The following is a 22,839-nucleotide window of genomic DNA, read 5'->3' as shown; positions in this document are numbered from 1 at the left end:
GCCAGCAGCCGGCAGCATGGCTCACCCGTTCTGGGCTATCTAATCATGGCGCAGAGACCAAACTAAATTTAGTCAGCCAGATTGTGATGCCTGGCAGGCCTTAATGGCGGCTGACGTCTCACGACACTCTGCTGAAGTGCACGATACACTCTTCCCGAGCAGGCCGCGCCGAAAGTTGACGAATGCTGATGACTTGTGAACCAGTTTGTTTCGCTTAAAAAGTTTCCAAGGGGAACGTGCACACAGAGGTGAAATACTGTGCTGACTAAGGCCATTCAAACTTAATGAAATCCTGCATTTACATTTTAGGATCTTGGCCAATGCTAAGAGTAATCTACGTGTGGCAAGTAAAGCAGTGGCAAAGTGATCCAAGTGATACAAATGTGCACACTTACAGCTAAACCAATCAGCAGCCTGTGCTGATGGCACATGATGGATGTGAATGCAGCGTTAACATATTAGAAAAGATCCTTTAGTGGTGACAAAGATACTGTGAAAATTAAAGAGCAAATGTACTGAATGTACACACTGGGGTCAGTTTTTCTAAATATGCGAAGCTGTTGACAGTGTGGCTACAGAACAAAAGAGTGTGGTTCTGCACGGTTTATATTTAATCTGAATTACTGAATTGTAGTTTGGCTCGTTTCACACTGCCCGCATTTGGTCTATATAGTATACACTTTCATTGTGAAATAATGTGCAGCCACATACAAATACGCTGCTCAATACTGAAGAATCCTGGTATTTAGTTGAATGCAGAGGAGTTATTAGAATGTTTACAAGTGTGTTTTATGGTGTTCAACGTCACATAAAACGCAGCCGAAGCTACACAGAAGCTCTGCAGCAGGTGAAGAGGATTCACACAGCTGATGTGAAGGACATGAGCGCGTGAGACAACAAATCTACCATCATCGCGCCCTGCACAAGCATACAGTGTGAAACCAGCCCAGTACAACATTGATGACATTTTTAATCCAGAACTGATCTGGCTAGTTTTTAATGTTATACCACAAAAATCTAATCTAATTTTAGATAATCCTATATCCTATAGTGAAATACAAAGATGACCTGTTGATTTTGTGTTGACAGCAGTGACACTCAATTTCTGAACAGCAGAAATCAAAAGAGAAGAAACGGGAATAAAAGGTTTGCCTCTAATATGAGCCTGTCGCAGATAAATGCCTGCTAGCCTCTTTAGTTGTGGTATATTAAGACCACAGCGATCATTTAACAATGGCAGGTATGGTATTTAAACTGTGTAATTTCTGCAGCGAAATATCCCCGACACAGTCTTTCTGCATTTAGCATATTTAGGGTATTTAGACAGGCACGTAACCCTTACTCCTGCAAACGTCTGCACTTTTGTAAATTCGCTGTTGGAGTCCCACTCCATGCTCCCTTTCTATGAGGCGACACTCAAACACATGCACAGTGCACCATAAGCACATAAAAACTACCCTAGGATATCAGATGTACATCCGTCACTTAACGCAGAAAAAAGTTGCACACAAGAGAGCTTCTAACAGCAGCTTTGACAGTGCATATATATATATATATATATATATATATAATCTAATTAGCAAATACAAATTAAAATAATCTTGACTGGTGAGATGAAAAGTTACCCTTGCAGTGTTTTTAATGTAAGGTTGTATGTTGTGATTTGGTGCTACACAAGTAAAATTGTATTGAATAAAAACATCTTCTCGAGCTTCTGCTGTCAATAATAGTGATTTGTAATGGAAAATATCTGTATTGGAGTTCATTTTTCTCAAGAAAAACATCTTATATTTTTTTCTTAGTTGTATATATAGTACTTTTATAGAGTTTTAATATGCCGGACTAATTTTGGCAGCTCAGTTCTCTGATTTTCCCTGTATGAATCATTCAACTATGCTCCCCAAACTGAACACTGTAGGTGTTTTTGTGAAATGTGCTTATAACTCCACAGATTCATGCTACAATAGCAGTTTTTCACTTTCATTACATTACTCCCTGTAATTACTCTCCCATTATAGACTAGTCACTGGTTGGATTATCTATTATTATTATTTTTTTTTATTATTATTATTATTTTTTAATAAAATTGTACACTCAGACCATCTTTGAGGATGTTGTATCTACCTCAAAATGGATACAAGTTTCTGTAAAAATAGTTTGGGTTTCAGAGAACAGTAATCAAATGGAGAGGGACATCTGCGAGGATATCAAGGCCACTGGGGGTAGCAGTGATAGCAAACAAAGTCTCTGGGGTTGGATAAACAATAAAGGCCTGTCGATTGGTTAAAACAAAAGGCTGTCATTTGCTTTTGTTGGTGGTGGTATTTTTTCCATGTAATCTGCATGTCCAGATGGCTGGATGACTTTCTCCCTCACAGCATCATTAAAAGCTCAGAACAGCTGGCAGAGTGAACAAACTATGTGTGAGAAGCAAAGAAGTGCGAGGAAGTGTGTATGTGTGTGGGGGGGGGACATATCAGAAATGGGGAGAAAATTGAGTGACTGTTAGATGAGCATCTCTTACCCAGATCTGTGTTGGGCCCAGCTAGCAACTGTTTGAACTTGTCCAGGCGGGACGCTTCCCTCTCTGTCATGGCTGGGGTGCCAGATGTGTTCTGGTCAGCCATGCGAGCCACTAGTGGGATAACGGGTGGCCGGTGAGGCAGAGAACGCTGTCTGTGGAGGGCTGCACACTCACCCGCTGCATCTAATGGGCAGACAAAGACACGAGGGAGGGCAAAGGGTTATGTAAACACACAAACGGACGGATTTCACAGGATGCAGGATAGGACTTTGTTGACTTTGCAGCTTTTTGGCCAAATTGGGAAAGAAATATTTCATTACATGTAGTAGAACTGAATATTTTGTGTTTATTACCAAGTGATCTATCTGGAGTCTCACCACCGATGTCTGTTTGGCTCTCAGTCTGAAGAAACTTTGTTTACCTGTTTAAAAGAGTATGGTTTTGCTCTAAAGTTTGTATTTCTCTCTCATCCACCCACACAGTGGAGGATAAAAGTCTTCCACAGCTCTGGGTTGCCCTGTATTCACTCAACTATGGCAACCTTTGTGCGATCCAATCAAATCTCATATAAATCTCTTTTGAATTATTGTTTAAACTTAAAGATACTCCGACTTCTGTTTCAACGCCTCACTAAGTGTCATATTTTTAAAAAGCAAATTCAATGTATTCAATTAAATTACATTTTCTGAAAAGAAAATACTTAAAAAGGTAGAAAACTGGCCATTTGGATTAAATAACCCCCACAATAACCTACAATGGGAAATTTGCCTTATACCATTATTATTTGAAGGCTTAAATCTTTTTCTCGCCAGGTGTAAATGAATGTAGTTACTGTTAATGGTTTGTTTTGTTATAAGCCTCCAGGAAAGCAGCAGTTGTTGCAACATTTCTGTGAAGCATCTACATCAGCGGATGCGCAAACACATTAATTCAGTCTGCTGAGGGGCCACATGTTCCCCCAGATGTGCTAAATAAAAAAAGAACAGTCGCTCTCACACACACAAGTTATTAACAAGCTGCCAAGTTCACAGTGACTGTGCGGAGAGGGAAGTTCCTTGTGTCATAACACTCAGCAAAAGTTTATAAAGAAGCTTGCATTCATAAAGAAAGATGCCAACATTTCAACTGTGTGGACACAGTCACACAAACTCCACAGCAATTAACAAAACTGGAACTCTGCCCATTTTAATACCCCTTTTAGTCTTTACAGGCGCAAATAAAAGGCAACGGATCTGTTCTCAACCCCTTTATTTGCACTTTCAATAATTAAAAAAGCTTATTAGGGCCAGCCACTGTTTATTTTGTAGTAGAGCCATGTGTGACTGTCACAATTTACTTCTTTTATAGCACATTTAATAAGTTTTATGTTTTAACTTGCTAGTGAAAAAGAAAAACTAAGGAAGTCAGTTAAGGCCACTTGTCCATTCTTCCAAATTAGGAAAAATACATGAAAGAAAGAAAACACACATACAAAGATAGAAGATCACATGAACTAGTATAACAGGAAAACCAGAGGCTGCAGAGATTGTCAATGACAACAGGTGTGTGTGTGTGTGTGCATGCGTACCCCTTGCTCTCTTACATACATGGTTGTTGGATGATGACTGCCATGATTAATGTGAGTACATGGAGCCTCACTAATGAAAGTCGTGCGGTGTAGTATTATTATTATTATTATTATACTTGGCCAAGGAGAGAAGAGAAGATTTAAGTGTTGGAAAATAAACATACAGTTGAAAAAAAAGCTGTGTACCTTACTGTAAATGTCCTACAGTTGACCCATCTATTAATGTGAGTGTTTCATAATCACATGCTCACATTATGAAAGTGCAAGCCCATACTGCATCTTATCTGAGGAGATAAGAGGAACTGCCAGAAGGCAACAGACTGCTCGTGTCATCTGTATCTACACACAGCAACATGTAGACACCCAGGCAGACAAGCAGATGACCTGCCAGACAGGACAACAGTCATCCAGACATTCATGATGTGTGCCATCTGCTGCAATTGCTGATGTTACAATCTGAAAAAGCAACAGTAGAGCCATCTCTTTGCAAACACCATCGTCTATAAGTGTAGAAAGAACACAGAGCAAAAACGTTTATCTTTCAACAGGAACGATCTGCTATAAAATCTTGAGTGTGTCACGTCAATGTTTTGAAAGACGTTTCACACTACACAACCACAAGTCAAACTATAGCACAACATTGGCAGTCTATCAGTAGCACTGCTGTAGTGAGTGTTAACATTAGCCAATCTCTAATGCTCAGTCCTCTGCTTTGTGGACTGAATGCTCAACTGTTGGGCTGAATGGTTTGGGCAAATAAAGGCAAGTCTTGAGCAGTGGGTCCCCACTTAAACTCCCAAATGTTTTTTATTTGTCATTCCCAAACTCTCTCCTCCTCATTTTCTGTCAATATTTCACTCCGGCTTACAAATAAAGCCAACAAAAAAGCCCCACCAGTCATTAAAAAAAATGCTCATCTATTTTAACATATCATTAAAAAGTGAATTGGGTGACATGTTGTTGTTTTTTTGTGAAAGCCATTATTGTTGCTTTGCCCAAACACCTGTTTATTAAGGTTAATGTTAAAATCAATAAAAAAAAAAATCATGAAACAAGAATAGACCTGTTAATGGAAACTCAGTTAAGTGTTACAGACAGGTACTGTGTGAGGTGATTGATGAGACCTGCCTTCCGGTTGCATGGAGGTTTCAGGGCATCCTTTCAAAATATTCCATGACAACAGTGTTCCGCAGATAAACAGTCTAGGTTTTAGTATGCAGGTGAGCCACAAAACTTTTTGGACAGTGAGCAATGGTGGCGACTAACCTTTAGGTGACCCAATTGGAGCTTCGCTTTGGGACTTAACCAGGCGACCATCAGTATAAGGGCTGCTCTGGGAGGCAAACGACACCTCTGGGCTGGTCACGTCTCCCTCCTCCTCCTCCTCCTCCTCCTCTTCCTCCTCCTCCTCCTCTTCATCCTCCTCCTCCTCGTCCTCCTCTTCGTCCTCTGCCGTTTCCTCCTGTGTGTCCTCTTCTCTCTGCTCTAGCTCTGTGGAGTCGTCCAGCCTCTGTCTCTCCTGCTGCTTGCTGTGATTCTCTATTACCTGTCAAGTTTATAGGAAAAAAGAGAGCATTCTATCAAACTCTGTACACAGTGTAGAATATGTCCATTGTTGAATGACACAAAATTTATTAGTAAACCACTACAACAGCCAATTTCTAACTAAAAAGGGCATAGAATCATTTCAAATACACAGACAGACAAAAACAACTTCTTTGTAGTGTCTGGTACTGTCTGCATGCAAGTCAGCAAATGAGTATAATTAAGGCCTAAGGCCAGTTTTAAACCAGATACGCATGTGATGCGTTACGGCTATGGCGCACTTCTCTTTTCCTTGAGGCACACATGTTAACTAAGAAGACACACTGGCTGCCTTTCGATGCACAGCTATTTTTGGGAATAGACATTATATTTCCATGAAGCCTTCAAATTTAAAGCACTCCATCATTGCAGTTCCCTGATTCCATTCTTTTTTTATTTTCCCAACATAGTGTTCTTGTAAAACATGCACAGCACCAACCAACACATGTAAGGCTTCCCACTTAAGTTGTGATTTTTAGTTGAATTCAGAGAAGAGTTTAGACTATTTAATGCATACGTGTTATTTTTTGCATCAGCAAACTCTATGTAAAACATCACAGGTGAGCAGAAGACAAGAACCCAGTGTTGACAACAGACACACGCAAAACACAGCAGATCGGCACAGTTGCTGTCACACACAACAGACGCACCCAATGAGAAAAGTCATGCCCCTTACGATTGACTATTCCATGGAACAAGAAACATCCATCATCTCTGCAAACATCCATCATCTCCTTTCACAAGTCTTTGCATTAGTTTGTTCACCTTATTGGCTGTCTCCATGACCACCTCAATGTTGAGGTTTTGTGCAGCCATGGCCAGCAGCTCATCATCATCGTCTCCAACATCCCAGGCATCACTGGTTATGCTCTCAAACTCCTGGAAGGTGGTCGCCTTCTTGGGCTTGCCTGGCGTGGCAGGAGGAGGCTTGTTTCCTGCTTTAATTAGACTAGAGAACAGAGAGAGTGTACCATGAAGGCAGAGACGATAAGGGGAAAGGGAATGAGATGATATGAATTAAAAGAAAAGAGGAAGGAGAGAAAAGAAATGGAGATTAAGTAAATAGGCACAGGGGGAGGAAAAAACAGACAGTTAATCAGTTTGACACTGATAGATGGGCAATGAAGTAAACATACATCAGCCCTTTGAAAAAGGTAAAGACTTTAACAATTAACTAATAGACAAAAATGTTACTTAACTGACTGATTGCAATCTGTATAGCTTTAAAATTGTTTATTAAAAGACTTGTCAGTGACTTGCACTCAATGTAAGACACATGGATACTCTAAACACCTCAGAGAATCTGATCACGTTCAAAAGATAAAATTTCACTCAGTTGCTTTCTTTCTACTGCAACGATACCTGTTCATTTAGCTGGAACAAGAAATGCTATAGAAAAAAAATGTAATTAAACTCAACTTTTCATTTTGCAATACAGAGCAGATTGAAAAATAAGGTGCTCTAATTTGTTCAAAAGAAAATAATTACCATAAAGTGGAAGACTTATATTCCATATTAGCCAAGTTTTATCACAACTTGAAAACCTGAACTTAAACTTATTTAATAAAAAAAAAGCTAATTAAATTCATCCCCTTAAGGAATCGCACATGATTAAACATCAGAGAGAAGAAAGAAATAGATGATTACTGTCTCACAATGTGTGAGGGTGTGTTGGTGGGTGGGGAGTAGAAACAGAACAGGTAGCATCAATGACATATATCACAAAAAATTTAAATTCAAATATGTATTTCTAAATCAAGGGTGAATGGTGACACTTTCAAACAGGATTTTCCACACACTTTATAATTAAAGTTTACAGTAAATTAGTGACAGTTTATGATTAGTACTGAAATTAAAATTAATAGAACAAGAAGGTCCAGATTTTGTATCCAAATGAGGCTTTCCTTCCTACATTTGATCAATAAAAATGTAATAAAACCATTACTACTACTACTACTAATAATAATAATAATAATAATAATCACATTCATTTAATTTACTTTTCAAGTAAATTACAATACCACTAAGTGTAGGTCTTTGTAACTTTACACTGTTCTCTCCCAACTAGATTTACTGGTAGGTTCACTTCCTCTAAAACAGGAATGGCCATGCAGTGCAAACGGAAGAATGTTATACTGTGATATCATCCATGAGAGGTTGTCATACATTCAAGCACATATGGCAACACCCTATCACAAACGGTGTCATCAGTGGTCAAATGCTTTATAAAAAAAATAAATAAATAAAAAAAAAGGGGGGTGCAAATTCCTGATTTGTATATGTGGCTTAAAGAATAATGTAGTGCTGCCTCAGTTACTGCAGCAGTTTTTGTCTTTCACTGAATAACCCGGCTCATTTAAGAAAAAAAAAAAAGACATATGAATGTCATGCAAATTTCACTCAAAATGAATTTGAATTTGACCTGTGAATTACAGTGTGTAAAATTCACGATTTATTTTTTGGTGTAGTTTCAGCTGAATATCCATAACCTCACCCTTCCCTACAAAGTGTTTGAAAACCTATGTACCCTTTAGCATCAAAATGTAAAAGATGTTTCGTTTTTCCATCGAGGGTTATTGTAAAATCATGGTGGTTCACAACGGCACCCTTGATCAAGCTGACCCAGCTCCTGATATTAATATGAAAGGTTCACTCTGGTATAATGAAAAACAACAATTTATACAAGCAGGTATAATTGTGCACTTATCTTCAATTTCTTCCTAGGTAAAATCCATAATTTCACCAAAATTTTAGACAATGGACTTTTAAGGTCTGCCTTTTCTGATTTTGATATTCTGATTATTATTATGGGACAAGCAGCTCAATAGACCCTTTCAAGAGCTATGTCACAGAAATGTGTGCACACACTTTGGGGTCAGAAAACACACACAAGATGCCTACATGTAACGTAGTTGGCTGTGAAAATAGAACCAGCAAGTTCTTCAGAAAATAGACATCTGCTTTTGACCCATCTGTGAGTTCATAATTTATATATATATATATATATATATATATATATATATATATATATATATATATATATGTTCTCTTTTCTATCTTGTTTTACTTTATTTTATTTTCTCAGAGTAAAACCCGACTTCCAGCTGTTACCTGTACCACTCCAGGAATTAAGCACAGTCGGTGTTTATCCTGTTTATTCATTTGTGAATGTGTCTGGCTAGGTAATGATGTGTTTTGAGGGGTGGGGTTGGGTTAGATAAGGTTTCTTGTTTTGTGATTGTGTAATGTGTAAAAACTCAATAAAAATATCTTTGAGAGAAAAAAAAAAAATAGACATTGTCTGTGGCTCCAAGCATTAAAAAGAGAAGACTGTGGGATTATGCTACTGCAGTCAAAGAGGCTCACGTTTGTAGTGCTCACTTCATTTCATGCAAGTTATCATTTATCAGCTTTTTCTTATAGATTAATTGAAAAACATGGATTTCATAGAAATGTGTGTGTCAATGCACATACGTATATGAAACCTATGCTATGTTGTGGTCTTGGACGTAGCTAGCTTATAGTTAGCTGCCGGCCGGCTAACGGGCTGACAAGTACACATGGTGTGCTAAAAACGTTCCTTGTAAGACTTGTATGTGCATGGACTTTCTCGAGTGTACAGGCTCGGTTTATCTATAAGGTAAGAGTGAATAGCTGGTGACTGGATATCTGGCCACTTGCTAATATCATCTACCCAATCTTTTATGGAAGCTGGGTCAGGCAGACTATTGCCGTTGGCTAGTACTAATTTATTTAGGTGTTGTTAGAGGCCCTTAATCGGCAACAAAAGAACATAATTCATAATTATTCGGTGGACGTACATGCTATTCGCTTCTCTGTTGGGACATTTTCTGACCCCAAACTGCGCACACATTCTCGCTAGGCTTGGAATGTTTGTATACAATGAAACAGTCTATAAAAGTCTAATGTAATCATCTATCAGTCCTTTGTGTCATCAAGAAACCATGTTCCTGAGTAAATGATTCGAAAAGTTTGTCATAGAAAAGAAAGAGAAACTAAACAATTTGAATACAGACCAGAATAAGTAAAATGATCTGATGGGGTTGTCCTTGATTTTTGGAAATATTATCATCCATTATTACAATAAAGTTTTGTTTTGTTTTTTAAAGAGGATAAAGAGAACAGATGATGACAATAGCTACAATATAATTTCCAGGTAGAAATGTCCAAACTGCAACACATTATGAGAGGAACTGAAACTACAAAAGGCAACCCCCTTACAAATGTTCAATATTCTCCAACAAGCTCACAAAAAGATGTGCTTTGAACTTACTTAGCATGAAGGAGCGGGTCAAACGGTGGATGTTGTGCTCCATATACATGTTGAATGCTAAGGAAGTGAAGAAGAGCAAATGTCAATGGAGTGTGAGTTCATTTAAAACTGGCTGTCAAGTCAGCTACGTTAGCTTCCAACTATTCCAATATCGGATAAAACAGTGATAACGCGTCTGTGAGCAATATAAATTGAGACCCCGGTTGCTCTTCGATGTAAATATATTACTATGTAATTATTTTTAAATCTGTGAATTCGGTGTGGGTAAATAACTTCACTGTTAGCCACTGTTAGCAATGTAGCTCTTAGCTGGCAAACAGTATCAATGTGTAAAACTGTCTTAAAGCCTAATGGACCACGAACCTTAATATAATGCAAGAGGGGTCACCACTTTAGTAAACAGTGTGCAACACAACAGGACAGTCGGTGACAGCGAAAGTTGTGCTTGAAGCTCAACAGTGCAGCGTCAATGTAGTGAGGCTAACTACGCTAAGCTAGCCAGCAGGAGGGAACACGTCACTCACCTGCCAGGAACCTTAGCTGCGTTTCGCTTCCAGAACTGTTTCCTGTTTCCTTCACTCGACATTTTCACTCCGCGTCTCCGGACAGTCCCGAACACGAACACGCGAACGATGTCGTTGTCTGTGAAACACGAATTATGTGTTTATTTACACCACCTTCCCTCCACCAAAACTCAGAAAGCTGCCATGTTGATACTGTCTAATGGGTCAGCAAGCGCGCCTCTCATTGGCCGCGGCGAAACTTCCTCAGCGGCAGCCAATCATAAGTGAGTTCTGCTGTAAGGTGGCATGGGGAGAAGCTGACGTCGCTCCCCGCTGTATTTGCTATGTTGACAGAAAACCCATCAGCATCAGGACCACAGCAGTACGTTCTCATGTATGTATTTAAATGTATTTATACTTTGGTAACGTTTGGCTTGTTTACAGTTAAAAGATATTGACATTCGTTTGTTGATATTGTCATGGCTATATATAATTATGTGGCGTGCACAGACATTTGAGAGGGCAGGGGCGAAAATTAAAAATGGCACCTACTGTGCACCCGTGTGGCAGGCACCACTAGTATATTATTCCCCACATTTACATTCACAACTATGTATATATATATATACAGGGACATTCTTTATGCATCTCTTCTATCACCAAGATGGGCATTTTCTATACAACACTGAATATCGTTTCCTCTAAGCACACCCACACTGATTAGATAGTTAATTATTGCACACACCCAATAATGGAGAGACAGGACACACCAGAGATCATGAGATGAAATAAATACGATGTCATAATGCACAATAACAGGCTGAAACATGAAGGAACCGGCACACATACATCTGTCTCTCTGTTCTCTCTGTTCAAGGAAATGTATATATGAACCTGATCTATTTACCTTCCAAAGAATATGAAATATATTGGAAACAGCTGAATAGATGCAATGGGCATGTGATAACTCATCTCCTGTGAAACAAATATCACAAATTCAAGTTGCAGCTGAAATGAGACCTTTCTATTGGTCCTGCATGGGAGAAGAATCATAGTGCTAATGCCAATGTTTGCCTCATACTGATGGGTTGTGACAGTGTAATATAAATATTCACTGCCTCGGTGTGGAAGGGTGGGGGAAGTAATTATTTGCTTTGAGTCATGGGTTACACAGCTGAGTTTGGTGTCTGTTTACCAAAATAGAAACAGGGGCGGATCAAGACCAGTCAGTCCATCGTCATGTTTTGCTGCCACAAATTGTATAATGGAAAAATTGCAAAAGCTGTTTCAGGTTTTCTTTTGAAAAGTCTACAGTTATTTTATTGAAAAAGTAGGCATTAGTTTCAGGAACATAAGTGTAGAAGCATTTGGGAAGTTTCTCATAAATACCATTAAGCAATAAAAAAGTCAGGTTTCCAACCTATAGAAATCTTTAAAATGAAACACTCAAAAATTATCTAAGTTTTGTTTTGTTTGTTTTTTTGCTCTGCATGTTTTTAGTCAAACATCATTTAGTCATGTTTTTTAAATCATTCATTGTAACCAACATGTATACATTATAATAAGATATGATATTATAACTTTATTATTGTGACTTTATTGTCACTGTGGGGAAATGTGTGCTGTGCAACTATTAAATGCTTCAATAATAAGTACTTTGTGACCAAGATGTATGATACATTATAATAAATATGATATTATAACTTTATTATTGTGACTTTCACTTTATTGTCACTGTAGGGAAATGTGTGCTGTGCAACTACTAAATGCTTCAATAAGTACAGTAATATTAACAACATAAAAACAAAAGTACCAATTCCATTAGTTAAGTCCACTTGCTTAATTTCGCAGTTTAATGGAAATAGGTATTTTTCTCCATATTTTAGATCAACACTAAGCCTGTTGTCATAAATAAATATGGCTATCTATTCGTTTATTTACACGCCATATGTGTCACAGAGCGCTGTATGACAGTCCATGTTGGAAAGCAAGCCTTGTCCATGTTTTGCCACGGAGTGAGTTATCTTGCTCATACACGATCTTTGTGTAAAGTCCTCTCTTCTGCTGACAGCTCAGTCTTGCTGTGACGGGACACCGGCACTTTTACTCAGCACACCGCCACGCGGATACGCGCAGTGCTGTGCCGAGCTGGGCCGCGATAAAGTTGTCATGAGAAGAAACTACAGGACTACAGGACATCGACTGAGCGCGTTGGAGCGACGTTATGGAGAAAGAGCAGCCCCGGTTACTGTGCTCGAGGCTTTTCCTGAAGAACAGGCTGGTGGAAGTGGCTTTGAACCGGAGTGTGCTGGCTTGGAAGGAAACTGAGAAGAGCAGAAGACGGAGGTCAGGCTTCAGCAGTTGGTCTGACACAGGTAAGTCAGAGTGAATGGGTCCGAGAAAGAGCTGTGCTGACATTTAATGCACGTGTCATCAGTTATTAAAAGTAGTTTTTCAATTAAAGTGAAAACAAACATCCATAACAGGTCAACACATCATAAATACATTATGCATTAAAACACCCAGTGGCAAGTTGCAATAAAGCTTATTATTTCCAGTGAATAAGTCGATTATTTCATTTTTTGTAGTTTTAAAACAGAAACATCCTTTGCAAAATTACAAAGGCTGCAATTTAATAAAATGTCAGTTTTAATTAAAAAAACTATGAATCACTTTTTGGTAGCAATCGTTACATTTTCATTATTGCATTATAAAAGTCAATCATTTGATAGTACCTCATGTGAAAATCTGCAATGTAATGGAAACGATGTTGATGATGATAAAGGTGCTCCAGGTTCCGCTTATGATGACCTAAAATACACAACAGCAGGACACTGGACCAATAGAATAAACAATTATATCAACTATATCAATGAATAATGTTCAATATTACTTATTCAGTTAAGTGAATAAGTAATGTGAAACCCCTGACCAGAGGGAAGCTCAAATTCACTTTGCAGTAAGCAGGGCTGAATGATTTAGGACAAAATATCGAGTTGCGATTTTTATATTGACACTTTTGTTTTGATTTGGTCTAGTTTCTGTTCAAAATTCGCCGTGTCGCTAAATCTAAAACATGATGGAGCATTACCAACGTGACACACCCAAGGTTGAGAACTAAAAAGATATAAATTTGCATTGGCACCAGCACCCCCTGCGACCCTCATGTGGAGGATAAAGCAGTAGTTGAGTGAGTGAGAGTGTCTTGTATGCAGGAATGCTGTGTTGAACTGCAGCCAACCTTAGTTTTAAAGAGACAAAGTGTCCAAACCATGACACCAGGCTAGAAGATGAAACCACTTCAGTCCAAGCACGATAAAATAAGATCACCATGGTCTTGTCAATGTGCAAATACCACGGGCTCCTTAAACAAAAGAGCCACTGGTGCCCATTAAATATTTTGCCTGAGGTAATTATACCCATTGTCACTCATGCAAAAAAAAAAAAAGGAAGAGAAACCTGTCTGCCAATTCTGCTCTCCTTATCAGGACTGTGCACGTGTTGAGGGAGGAACAGTCAGGTCATGTAAACACTGTAGTTTGTGTCTGTTCACTGACAAGAGCAGGTCACAGTGGTGGAAAGTTCCCAGTCTGAGATAATTAGAAGGCTTTGTTTCTTACAAGCAAAAAGTACTAAAGGTTGACAGGTATCTGATACGGAATGTCTCCCATGAATTCACTCTTATTCTTTTTTTTTCTTTTTTTATTTAACTGACTTGTCCCTCAGAGCTGTCTGCCTCAGTGAGCTCCTTGAAACGCTTCCATTTGTTAAGTTTTGAGTTTTTATTCCAGAGAGTTTGTTCATGACTATAAAGGAGGTAAAATTTCCTCCAAACAGACATGATCCCAAAGCAGAAGGAGCTTGTTGGACTGACTCTTCAGAGGCTCAGACTCAGACATTTTTGCTTAGACCTTATTTATCTTTCACTAATCTGAAAGCAGCTTTCACATCACTATTTTTTTTTATTTTTTTTTGTAAAATGCAATGGTATTGATGTTGAGTTGAGGTTGAACAATGTTTTATAACACTGCTGTTCACAGGAACAGGATCCATAGAGGATGTGGTTGTCATCCAGGTTCTACAGTAATCTGCTTGTAGCTTCAAGAAATGGGTGTGTTGATAATTCACGATAAGATATTCAATGCTGCCACTTACACCGACTTCCTAAAACCTTTAAAAAGTGCTCCCTCCTGAACTCGGACTTTAAAGCTGAAACGCTTTGACCTTTATTTCTCATTGTGATTTAATTTATTGCAATAGCAAAACGCCATGTTTATATTAGCCCTTTGCTACAGCAATGCAGTTTTCATGGAGAAATGACATGTCTTTATTTTAACGGTATGATAATGTCATGCGCATACTTCCTCTGTCTCCTCCACTTTCAAACAAAGTGATTAAGTTTCTTTCTCATGAGCCAGTGTCATGATAAGCGCTCTTGCAGGGCGACAGGGTTACTTATTATAGCACAAGAAAAACACTGGCTCTGAGGAAAAGTACCAGCATCCTTATCTGTGTCTACTGTTATGTCTTTACAACAGTGACCAATTATTGATAACACTTGGAGGAAATGGTCTGTTGCGTCAAGAGTTTCTGAAATGGTTCCCTTGGAGTCATTTCTGCGGTGTCGTGTTTATTGACAGCAGTGCAACTTAATCCAGGCCGGGGTCCCATCAAAGTAGAGAGACTCCCAGCATGCCCCAGATTAACGGTCTGTATTTCAGGTTGTGAATGTGGTTGTTGAGCGGCGCTCCAAATTTTAGTCCATTCCACCCTACCCTCTATTCCACCCTTTCACTAAAAAAACCCCCCCACTTAATCCAGGCACCCATGTAACCCCTCGAGGCTAATGTTTGTTCATCTAGATGAGGTCCCCGGTCTGCAATTACTGTACCACGTCGAGGGGTGTGATTACTGCTGGCACTGCACACTTGAGTTTAAGCCTGGCCATTGACCTTCCTCAAAGTGGTATCAAGTGCCCTATAATAACCTGCCATAAAGACTTTCATTTATTGAGTCAATGTTCAACGCAGCCACATCAGAATCCCCTGCAGTGATGATTGTGACAAGAACAGGTCAGTTTACCCTCATGATAGGGCTCAAAGAAAAAGTGTTTGCCAGTAATAAATATTTAATGACTTTGGAAAAAAGTGATGTTGTCACCTTTAATTTAAAGAAAACCAAATGTGCTGAAACAAGCTAAAGAGGCTAAGTGTGTTTACCTTTCTCTAGTGTGAGCAGATGGTCAATCCAGTGTAATTAATCAGTGACTGATGTAAAGACAGGGGCTGGTCTTTGGACCTAATTAAATGTGAAATTCTCTACATCTGGACTCCATGTGTCGTACATGTTGACGACTTACATCATCGACTGCTCCAACACTCCACACTTCCCCATTGGCATGGTTATGTCTGTGTGTGTGCATGTGTGTGTGCGTGTGTTTACCTTAGATTTGGAGCAGTAAAACCTCACAGCTGTCAGTGGTGATATAAATTACCTTGAGGTACAGAGTGTCTGAGTGCATACAAAAGCTAAAAATACAAATGGAGTAAGTCAGCAGCGGGATGGAATGTTTCTCTTTGTGCTTACCATGAACATTTCCAATTTATTTAGCTGAAATTGAAAAGTAAACATAATCAAGCTGCGTTATTGGGAGAAGTAGAATTGTAAAGTAGGAGATAAAGAGAAACTTTGTATTTTAGCCGACTCAAAGTCGACAGGTTGCCCTCAGTCTGTATTTCCAGTTTCTGCCCAACATCAAACTGATGCAGAAGTCCCATAAATGTCAAGAGGAATTGCCATGAGAGGTAAACATCAATCTGGCCTTGATGTTTTGGCTTCTGCCACATAACCTATGTTACTGCTTGACATTTAAGTGGATTTGGTTGAGTCTGAGAATCAGATGTGTTCAGCAGAGCACATGACCGGGTACCCAAGTCGGGAGTGTTATTTTTCCTCACTCTCACAGACAGTCCGATCAATGGGACGGCGGAGACCTCTGAGTCTAGAGAATGGGGGAAAAATCGGGAACAAAGCACGGCATATGCTTTACAGAGCGTCTCCCCTTTCCTCCAAATCACTTTACTTAGTGAGGAGAGAGCTTCCTCGGGCCCTCTAAGCCTGGATATCTCTCTTGGCCTTAGGGTGTTAAGATATTTGCCCTACTACAAAGCAAACCTGGAAACAGACCTGAGGCCCTACAAAATCACTTATAGTATAGTGACACTAGAGGTTTTGGAAAACGTGGTGGAATCAGTGACACAGGATTCCTCTAAAAAAACACAAAAGTTATATTACACTGAATGGGTTGCACTGGTTAAAAAGGCAAAGTCGTCAATACAGGCATTATCCTCCAGTGCTCACACAAAGAAATCATCTCATCGTCTGGCCAAAGTGACTAAAGCCACACTGCTAGGATGGATACCATCCAAAAGCAGCATCCAACAGTTTTTCTTTCGAAAAAGCAAGGTTACAAAAAGGAAGTCTGCAACGTGATGTTCTGTCCACTGCTACTTTTGGCTTGGGCAGTGAACAAGCAGTTTCACGGCACCTCCCGTGACTGTTCTCCTGTTTTTACATCCACCTTGTCTGTCCTCTCTTCTCCATCTGCTTGCCTAAGCATCGGCTTAACAGAATCACTATGCTTGGGAGAAATCCAAGTCTTGTCTGACAGCTCGCTGCCATGTTTACCGAGGCAGATCTGTGCTTTGTAATCTAAAGCTGGGAGCTCAATGCACAGCCTCCCTGTCTGTGTATTCAGAGATGGCTACAGAGGGAAGGAGAGATACAGAGGAATTGTTGGTGAGGGGGTAAAGTGTGTGGGTTGCTGCTTTATTGTATTTATTTACCTGTGGCTTAGTTCAGATTCGTACCTCTAAAACTAATAACTGTTAGCAATGAGTCAAATATGTGTAACGCATCACTATTGTCTTCATGGTCAGCCATCCACTGTGTTTATTTTGCATGAACCGCAGTACAACAAAGACCTCGCTTCCACTTATACGCAGCATGGCGGCAAAAATTCTTTATTATTTTTAGTTTGACTGCCGAACAACATTCACAGTTCTATCACACCCTCAGCATAAAGTCTTATCTTCTCTCTTGCACCTGCGTCACACGTCACAAGATGTAGAAGCAAAACAAGAATGACATAAACACAACAAATATAGTGTGGGAACACCAAAGCGTGCAAAGCATTTCCTCAAGCTTGCACTGGCTTGTCCTCTAACACGTTGTCGCTGCCAAACCACAGTAACAATAAAGGGATTACATATTGATTCCCTGAGGGGAGGGAAGGGTGCAGAGGACAACAGCAGAATGTAAAAATGATGACAGCTTGTTGTTGTCGGAGGAGTAGAAGCAGATGAAGGGCAGGTGCTGCGCTGTCACAGATGCGCACAGAAATAGAATCTCCCGAGCAAACATGACTGTACGAGATAAACCGAGGTAATGATCAGTCATCTCCGAATCGACAAGACTCTCACATTTTTCCATCTGCACTGATGATGGCTCGGGTTCGGTCACACTTCAACACCCACAACAAACCATCTAGGGCGTGACGAGGAATTCACAGACATTATGTCGACGTGTGCAAAAGAAACCAGTATGTTAAGAGGAATCCTGCGAGGTGGCATGCCACCCTGTTGTATGAAAGCAGCATGAGTCATGATTCTACTCCAAACATTATCACATGTACACATTAAGCCATCATAACATCACCAAGTCATTGGGATTTACTTTCAAATACTCTCTCGGTTACATAAGGTCGTCACAGCAGCCAATTTGCCATCACCAGCATAAATACTGGCTGAGTTCTCTTCAGCTTCCTCACTTTCACTGTTCATTAGGACTGAAATAATTATTTGATCAATCAATTAGTAAACGAAAGTCTTTGCACACCGGACGTGCTGCAAATATACGGGACAAAGGTAAAGCTCCATTGCAACTGCCTTCCACATATCTTGTAATTGTTTTATAGTTATTTTTAATAAAAAGAACGGGGTTTTTAGAAACAAACTACGTTGTCAACAACACTCGCTCTGATCAGTTAGCTGTGAATTTGTCAACTGTACGTCGTCAATAACACTCGTTCTGATCGGTTAGCTGTGAAGTTGTCAACTGTACGTCGTCAATAACACTCATTCTGTTTGGTTAGCTGTGAATTTGTCAACTGTACGTCGTCAACAACACTCGTTCTGATTGGTTAGCTGTGAATTTGTCGACTGTACGTTGTCAACAACACTCGTTCTGATTTGTTAGCTGTGAATTCGTCAGAAAAGGAAGCTTAGGAAAGTCGACCACGACCCAAAAATATAGCGGTTGCAATATCCCTCGGCCGAAGTGAATGCTGTGTTGATTGGACGCAAATATTTTCAAACGTGCAAAGGCCTCTAATCATCAACTAATTTGATAATCCATTTGAGGGTGTGTTTTTTTTTCATTATTAAAACAAGTCTTCTGATTTTTCAGCTTCTTAAATGTGAATATTTTCTGGTGTCTGCTCCATATAACAAAGAAATCATTAAACCTGAAGAAAACAGTTTGATTTGTGGACAAAACAAGACATTTGAGAACATCAATCATTGCCAGGTCTGAAAATCACTGATCAATATTTTTCCATGACCAAGCAATTACTTGAGAGAATAATCGTCAGATTATACAATTATGAAAATAATTAGTTTGTTGCAGCCCTACTGTTCATAGGGGCTCACTGTCACAGTGTTTCCAGAGCTATTGTTAATGTAATCAGTCCCACCAGTGCTTTTCCTGCTCATAATGTGTGCTGAGCAAAGGGCCCATTGTCTAAAAACTTTGCACCATGGAGACTATTGTGCTCCTTGCAGTGATTCTTGTGAACCATTTGAAGAGTCAATCAAAAAGTTGAACAAGTTCAACTTGGGTTCATGATCAAACTGCAGCCAAGTGCCTGTGTGTTTTTCTGTTTTAGTCCACTTTATTTATTTTATTTCATTTTTTGAGAAGGGGAGAAAGCCACAAGGACTCTCATTGTCCTTGCAATAATTATATAATAAAGATCCTGATTCTGACAACATGCACCATTGGCCAGCTGTAATGAGCTGTCTTGAAAAAAAATGTGAAATTAGTTTAAAGGAGTGGAAGCTATCGTTACTCACTGGACTTCGCTGTGTACTGAACATCACAAACTGGTTCACCAGTATTCCCAGGCATATGTTTCTTGATATGTCTCCACTTGTTAGGAACGGTGAATACACTGCTTGGCCCCAAATGCACGAGACAGGAGACGCGACGAATGATTCAACAGTGTTTATTTTCCTCAATCAAAATCACTTCTTTACAGAAGGATAAACTAAACTTGACTAGACTTGGCTCTTGAGCTTACAAAAAGGCGAAACAGGCTTGGACGTGTTCGCTTGGACGTGTTCTCTTGGACACATAAACGACGCACTAGCAAATGACAAGGGAACTGGGGACGCTATATAGGGGAGAGGGAATCAAGGGCAGGTGCGAGTGATTACTAAAGGATCACCAGGTGAAGTGCATGAGGGAATTAGGGGAGATGTGTCAAAACAACTGAGGAAACTACGCGACAGGAAGACATGACATTTACCAAAATAAAAGGGGAAGTGGAAATCAAACCCACACCAAAAGTGACATGAACTTAACAGGACTTTAAACCTAAACTAACACAATAACTAAACGAAGCAAAACAAAACAACAAACAGACTTGACGCTTCGTGACACCACTTCGCTGCAGACAAGCCCACGTGGCCAATATGTCAACAGCTGACAGTGGTACAGCTTTTGTTTTGTTTTTGTTGTTTTGTTTTCCTTCACAGCGATGATTCTCTGGCAAAAACATGTCCATCCTGTTTATGACATGATATAGATTTTAACCACTGCCTTTCATAACTCCGTTCCAAGGCCCAAGGCGTAGATGAGAAATGGGATTGGGCCTCGACGCGGTGGTGGGAAGCCTGCGAGGGATCTTGTGAAATCGCCCCCTTTCGAAAGTGAAAATAAAATGAAAAGAATGTTGTCAAACAAAGCAACCTTTTTGTCTCACTTGGGGTGCACGGTATTACTCTTTAAAGAAGAAAAATCCAGGGGTATTCTAGTGTAACATATAGGTTTCCACCGAGCTACAAACATCTGCGCACCAAAGGTACAACACACTTCTCCCTTTATTGTGTGTGCATGACTGCCACAGTGAACAGCAGCTCTGTACTGAATTACATGCTGGATTGAGTTTCTACCAGGAGAGATGAATTTAACTGGCCTCGTAAGCTCTGTTACGTGAACACAAAGATCCTCTTTCTTCCATTATTATACAATTATTACCAAGACCAGTTGCTCTTAGTCCTTAGTCCTCCTTAGTACAAGTTGAGGTGAAAGGGCCTCTTCACTGATTTGGAACTTTCTCTTATTTGTAGACATACGTACGGCAACTTTATTAAGTAGCGAGTTCTGCCATTGACAGGCTACACATTGTACAGTACATTTGTAGGGTAAAGCAGGACTACAGCTTTATATGAGTGACATGAGCACTTGTAGGATTAGTTTGTATTTTAAAAAGACTAAGATGAGAGGTTGTTGTCGTCAGTGTTTCCAACATGGAAGTCATAAGTAGTCACAAGGAATATCTGATATCTGATGGTAAGTGAAAAACTAGATTTTTTTGTCTTTATGTCTTTTGAATCTTGGGTTTATTTTATCTACAGGCCCTCTGAGAATAAACGAACCCAATTTTAATGAGCCACTGGTGTACAGGCCCATTCAAAACATAACATAACTCACAGACTGTTCAAATATCTCCAAGCTGAATGTGGCTCTTTAACCGTGCTCACTGTGTCGTGCAAGTGTTAATCCGTCTCACGTGATTCCAGTGTGAACTAGTTGTGCCCTGCATTGACCCTGAGGACTTGTGGCTCAATAGAGAAAGCTGCAGGGATTACATTCACACTCAGGGCGAAGCATCACATTGGTTTTGGCAGAATTTGAGGTCTGGTTACATATGCCCAGGCTCAGAGAAGCCCCCTGTCTTTTTGCTTCTTTTTCTCATTTGTGACTGTACTTGGCCATCTTCCCAAAGCAGTCAATTTGAATCTGTCGTGTGGGAAATCTGAAACCTGACAGGTTTACAGTTGTCTGCCAAAATGCCCCCGTTGGATACTTAACTGTATGCTATTTTTAAAACTTCTCACTGAAAAACAATAGAACCAAATGAATCTCCTTTTGCTTTCTCAGGAAATCGATGTCTCCGTGATGGTTCTCAGTCATTTTCCAACAGTTGTTTATCAGCAAATGGACTTGCTTTAGTTTTTCTGTTGCCCATGGTTAACTCCTGAGGAAGGAAATCAATGATTAAATCGGCCTAACGGCAGTTCTGAGATTCCCTGCAGAGAAGAAGTAAAAAATAAAACTTAGGGAGAGCACTTTGGTGGTTATGCAGCGCAGATTAATCCAGAAGCTGATGATTCATTCCACTGTATCCACTCCATTGTCAGATTATGGAACACTCAACTGCATCTCCCCCCCCCCCCCCCCCTTTTTTTTATTTGTGTAAAAACCAAAGTGTGAAAACATCAGACTCTGGCTTTATGGGCAAATTCTGAACTCGTAGAAATTAAGTCCTCGAGAGGACAGCAGTTTTCTTTTGTTTCCAGTGTCTGTGCTCAGCTTAACTCGCCAGTCACTGGTTTATTTTTACTGTAGAGATGTAAGTGTACCATACTTCCCACATTTTCAATTGATATACTGTAACCCCAGATGACACAATATGCATACATCTTTACATCAATCTATATAAACAACACCTCTGACCCATCAGGGGACATAAGATGAGAACTGTTTAATGGATTTCTCAAGAAATCTCTGATATCAATACCACCTGGCAATCTTGGGTGTTTACAGTTGGCTCAGTCTCAGTGAAATGAGTCAGTAACCCCAAACACAGTGGGTCATTTTAATCACTTATGCCATGAATGTCATTTTTCCGCTCTCTCCGTCACTCTCCTTGCGATGGATCATTCATACTTTGCCTCCAGGAGATGTTAGGACTTGTCCTCTATTCAAGTCTTTCATTTGGAAGGACTCAAAGGAGGCAGCAGTAGCACGTTTTGATTCCAGGGTTGTTCCAGGACCTGGATCTTGGGTCTCATGTGTTCTCAGGTGTCACCAGCACTGTACTGCAAACAACACAATTATGTAAAACATTCTGCTTCGAGCCCAGAATGAGTTCCAGTCACTGGGAAATAAACCTTTTTCCCCCTTCAGTTCCTGAAAGTCTGTGTGCACATAGTGGACCTCTCCAGCTCACAGTAACACACTGAGCCCTGTGGTGTGAATAGGCAGAGCACAGTGGCGGACTGCCAGGGCGAAGATTCTGTTC

The 22,839-nt window shown here is 39.9% G+C and overlaps 2 protein-coding genes across 4 annotated transcripts in view; one reads left to right on the top strand and one right to left on the bottom strand.

The window, feature by feature from the left end:
• tbc1d22a (TBC1 domain family, member 22a) overlaps nt 1–10,705 on the bottom strand; it is a 116,799-nt gene extending 106,094 nt beyond the window's left edge. For all 3 annotated transcript variants that reach the window (XM_058624103.1, XM_058624106.1, XM_058624105.1), the window contains exons 1-5: nt 10,494–10,705; nt 9,970–10,026; nt 6,441–6,624; nt 5,358–5,637; nt 2,525–2,707 (exon numbers count right to left, since the gene is read on the bottom strand). In XM_058624103.1, the coding sequence (XP_058480086.1) occupies nt 2,525–2,707; nt 5,358–5,637; nt 6,441–6,624; nt 9,970–10,026; nt 10,494–10,555 (766 nt within the window). In that variant the 5' untranslated portion in view covers nt 10,556–10,705. The remainder of the gene's footprint in view (nt 1–2,524; nt 2,708–5,357; nt 5,638–6,440; nt 6,625–9,969; nt 10,027–10,493) is intronic.
• Nucleotides 10,706–10,714: 9 nt separating this feature from the next.
• The window catches only part of cerk (ceramide kinase), a 41,684-nt gene continuing 29,559 nt past the window's right edge, over nt 10,715–22,839 (top strand). The window contains exons 1-2 of the mRNA XM_058624107.1: nt 10,715–10,866; nt 12,544–12,847. Coding sequence (XP_058480090.1) covers nt 12,697–12,847 — 151 coding nt within the window. The 5' untranslated portion in view covers nt 10,715–10,866; nt 12,544–12,696. The remainder of the gene's footprint in view (nt 10,867–12,543; nt 12,848–22,839) is intronic.

Source organism: Solea solea, chromosome 3 (assembly GCF_958295425.1).
Source record: "Solea solea chromosome 3, fSolSol10.1, whole genome shotgun sequence".
Taxonomy (NCBI): Eukaryota; Metazoa; Chordata; class Actinopteri; order Pleuronectiformes; family Soleidae; genus Solea; species Solea solea.
The sequence above is the reverse complement of the archived record's forward strand: the minus strand, read 5'-3'. Positions and strand labels throughout refer to the sequence as shown.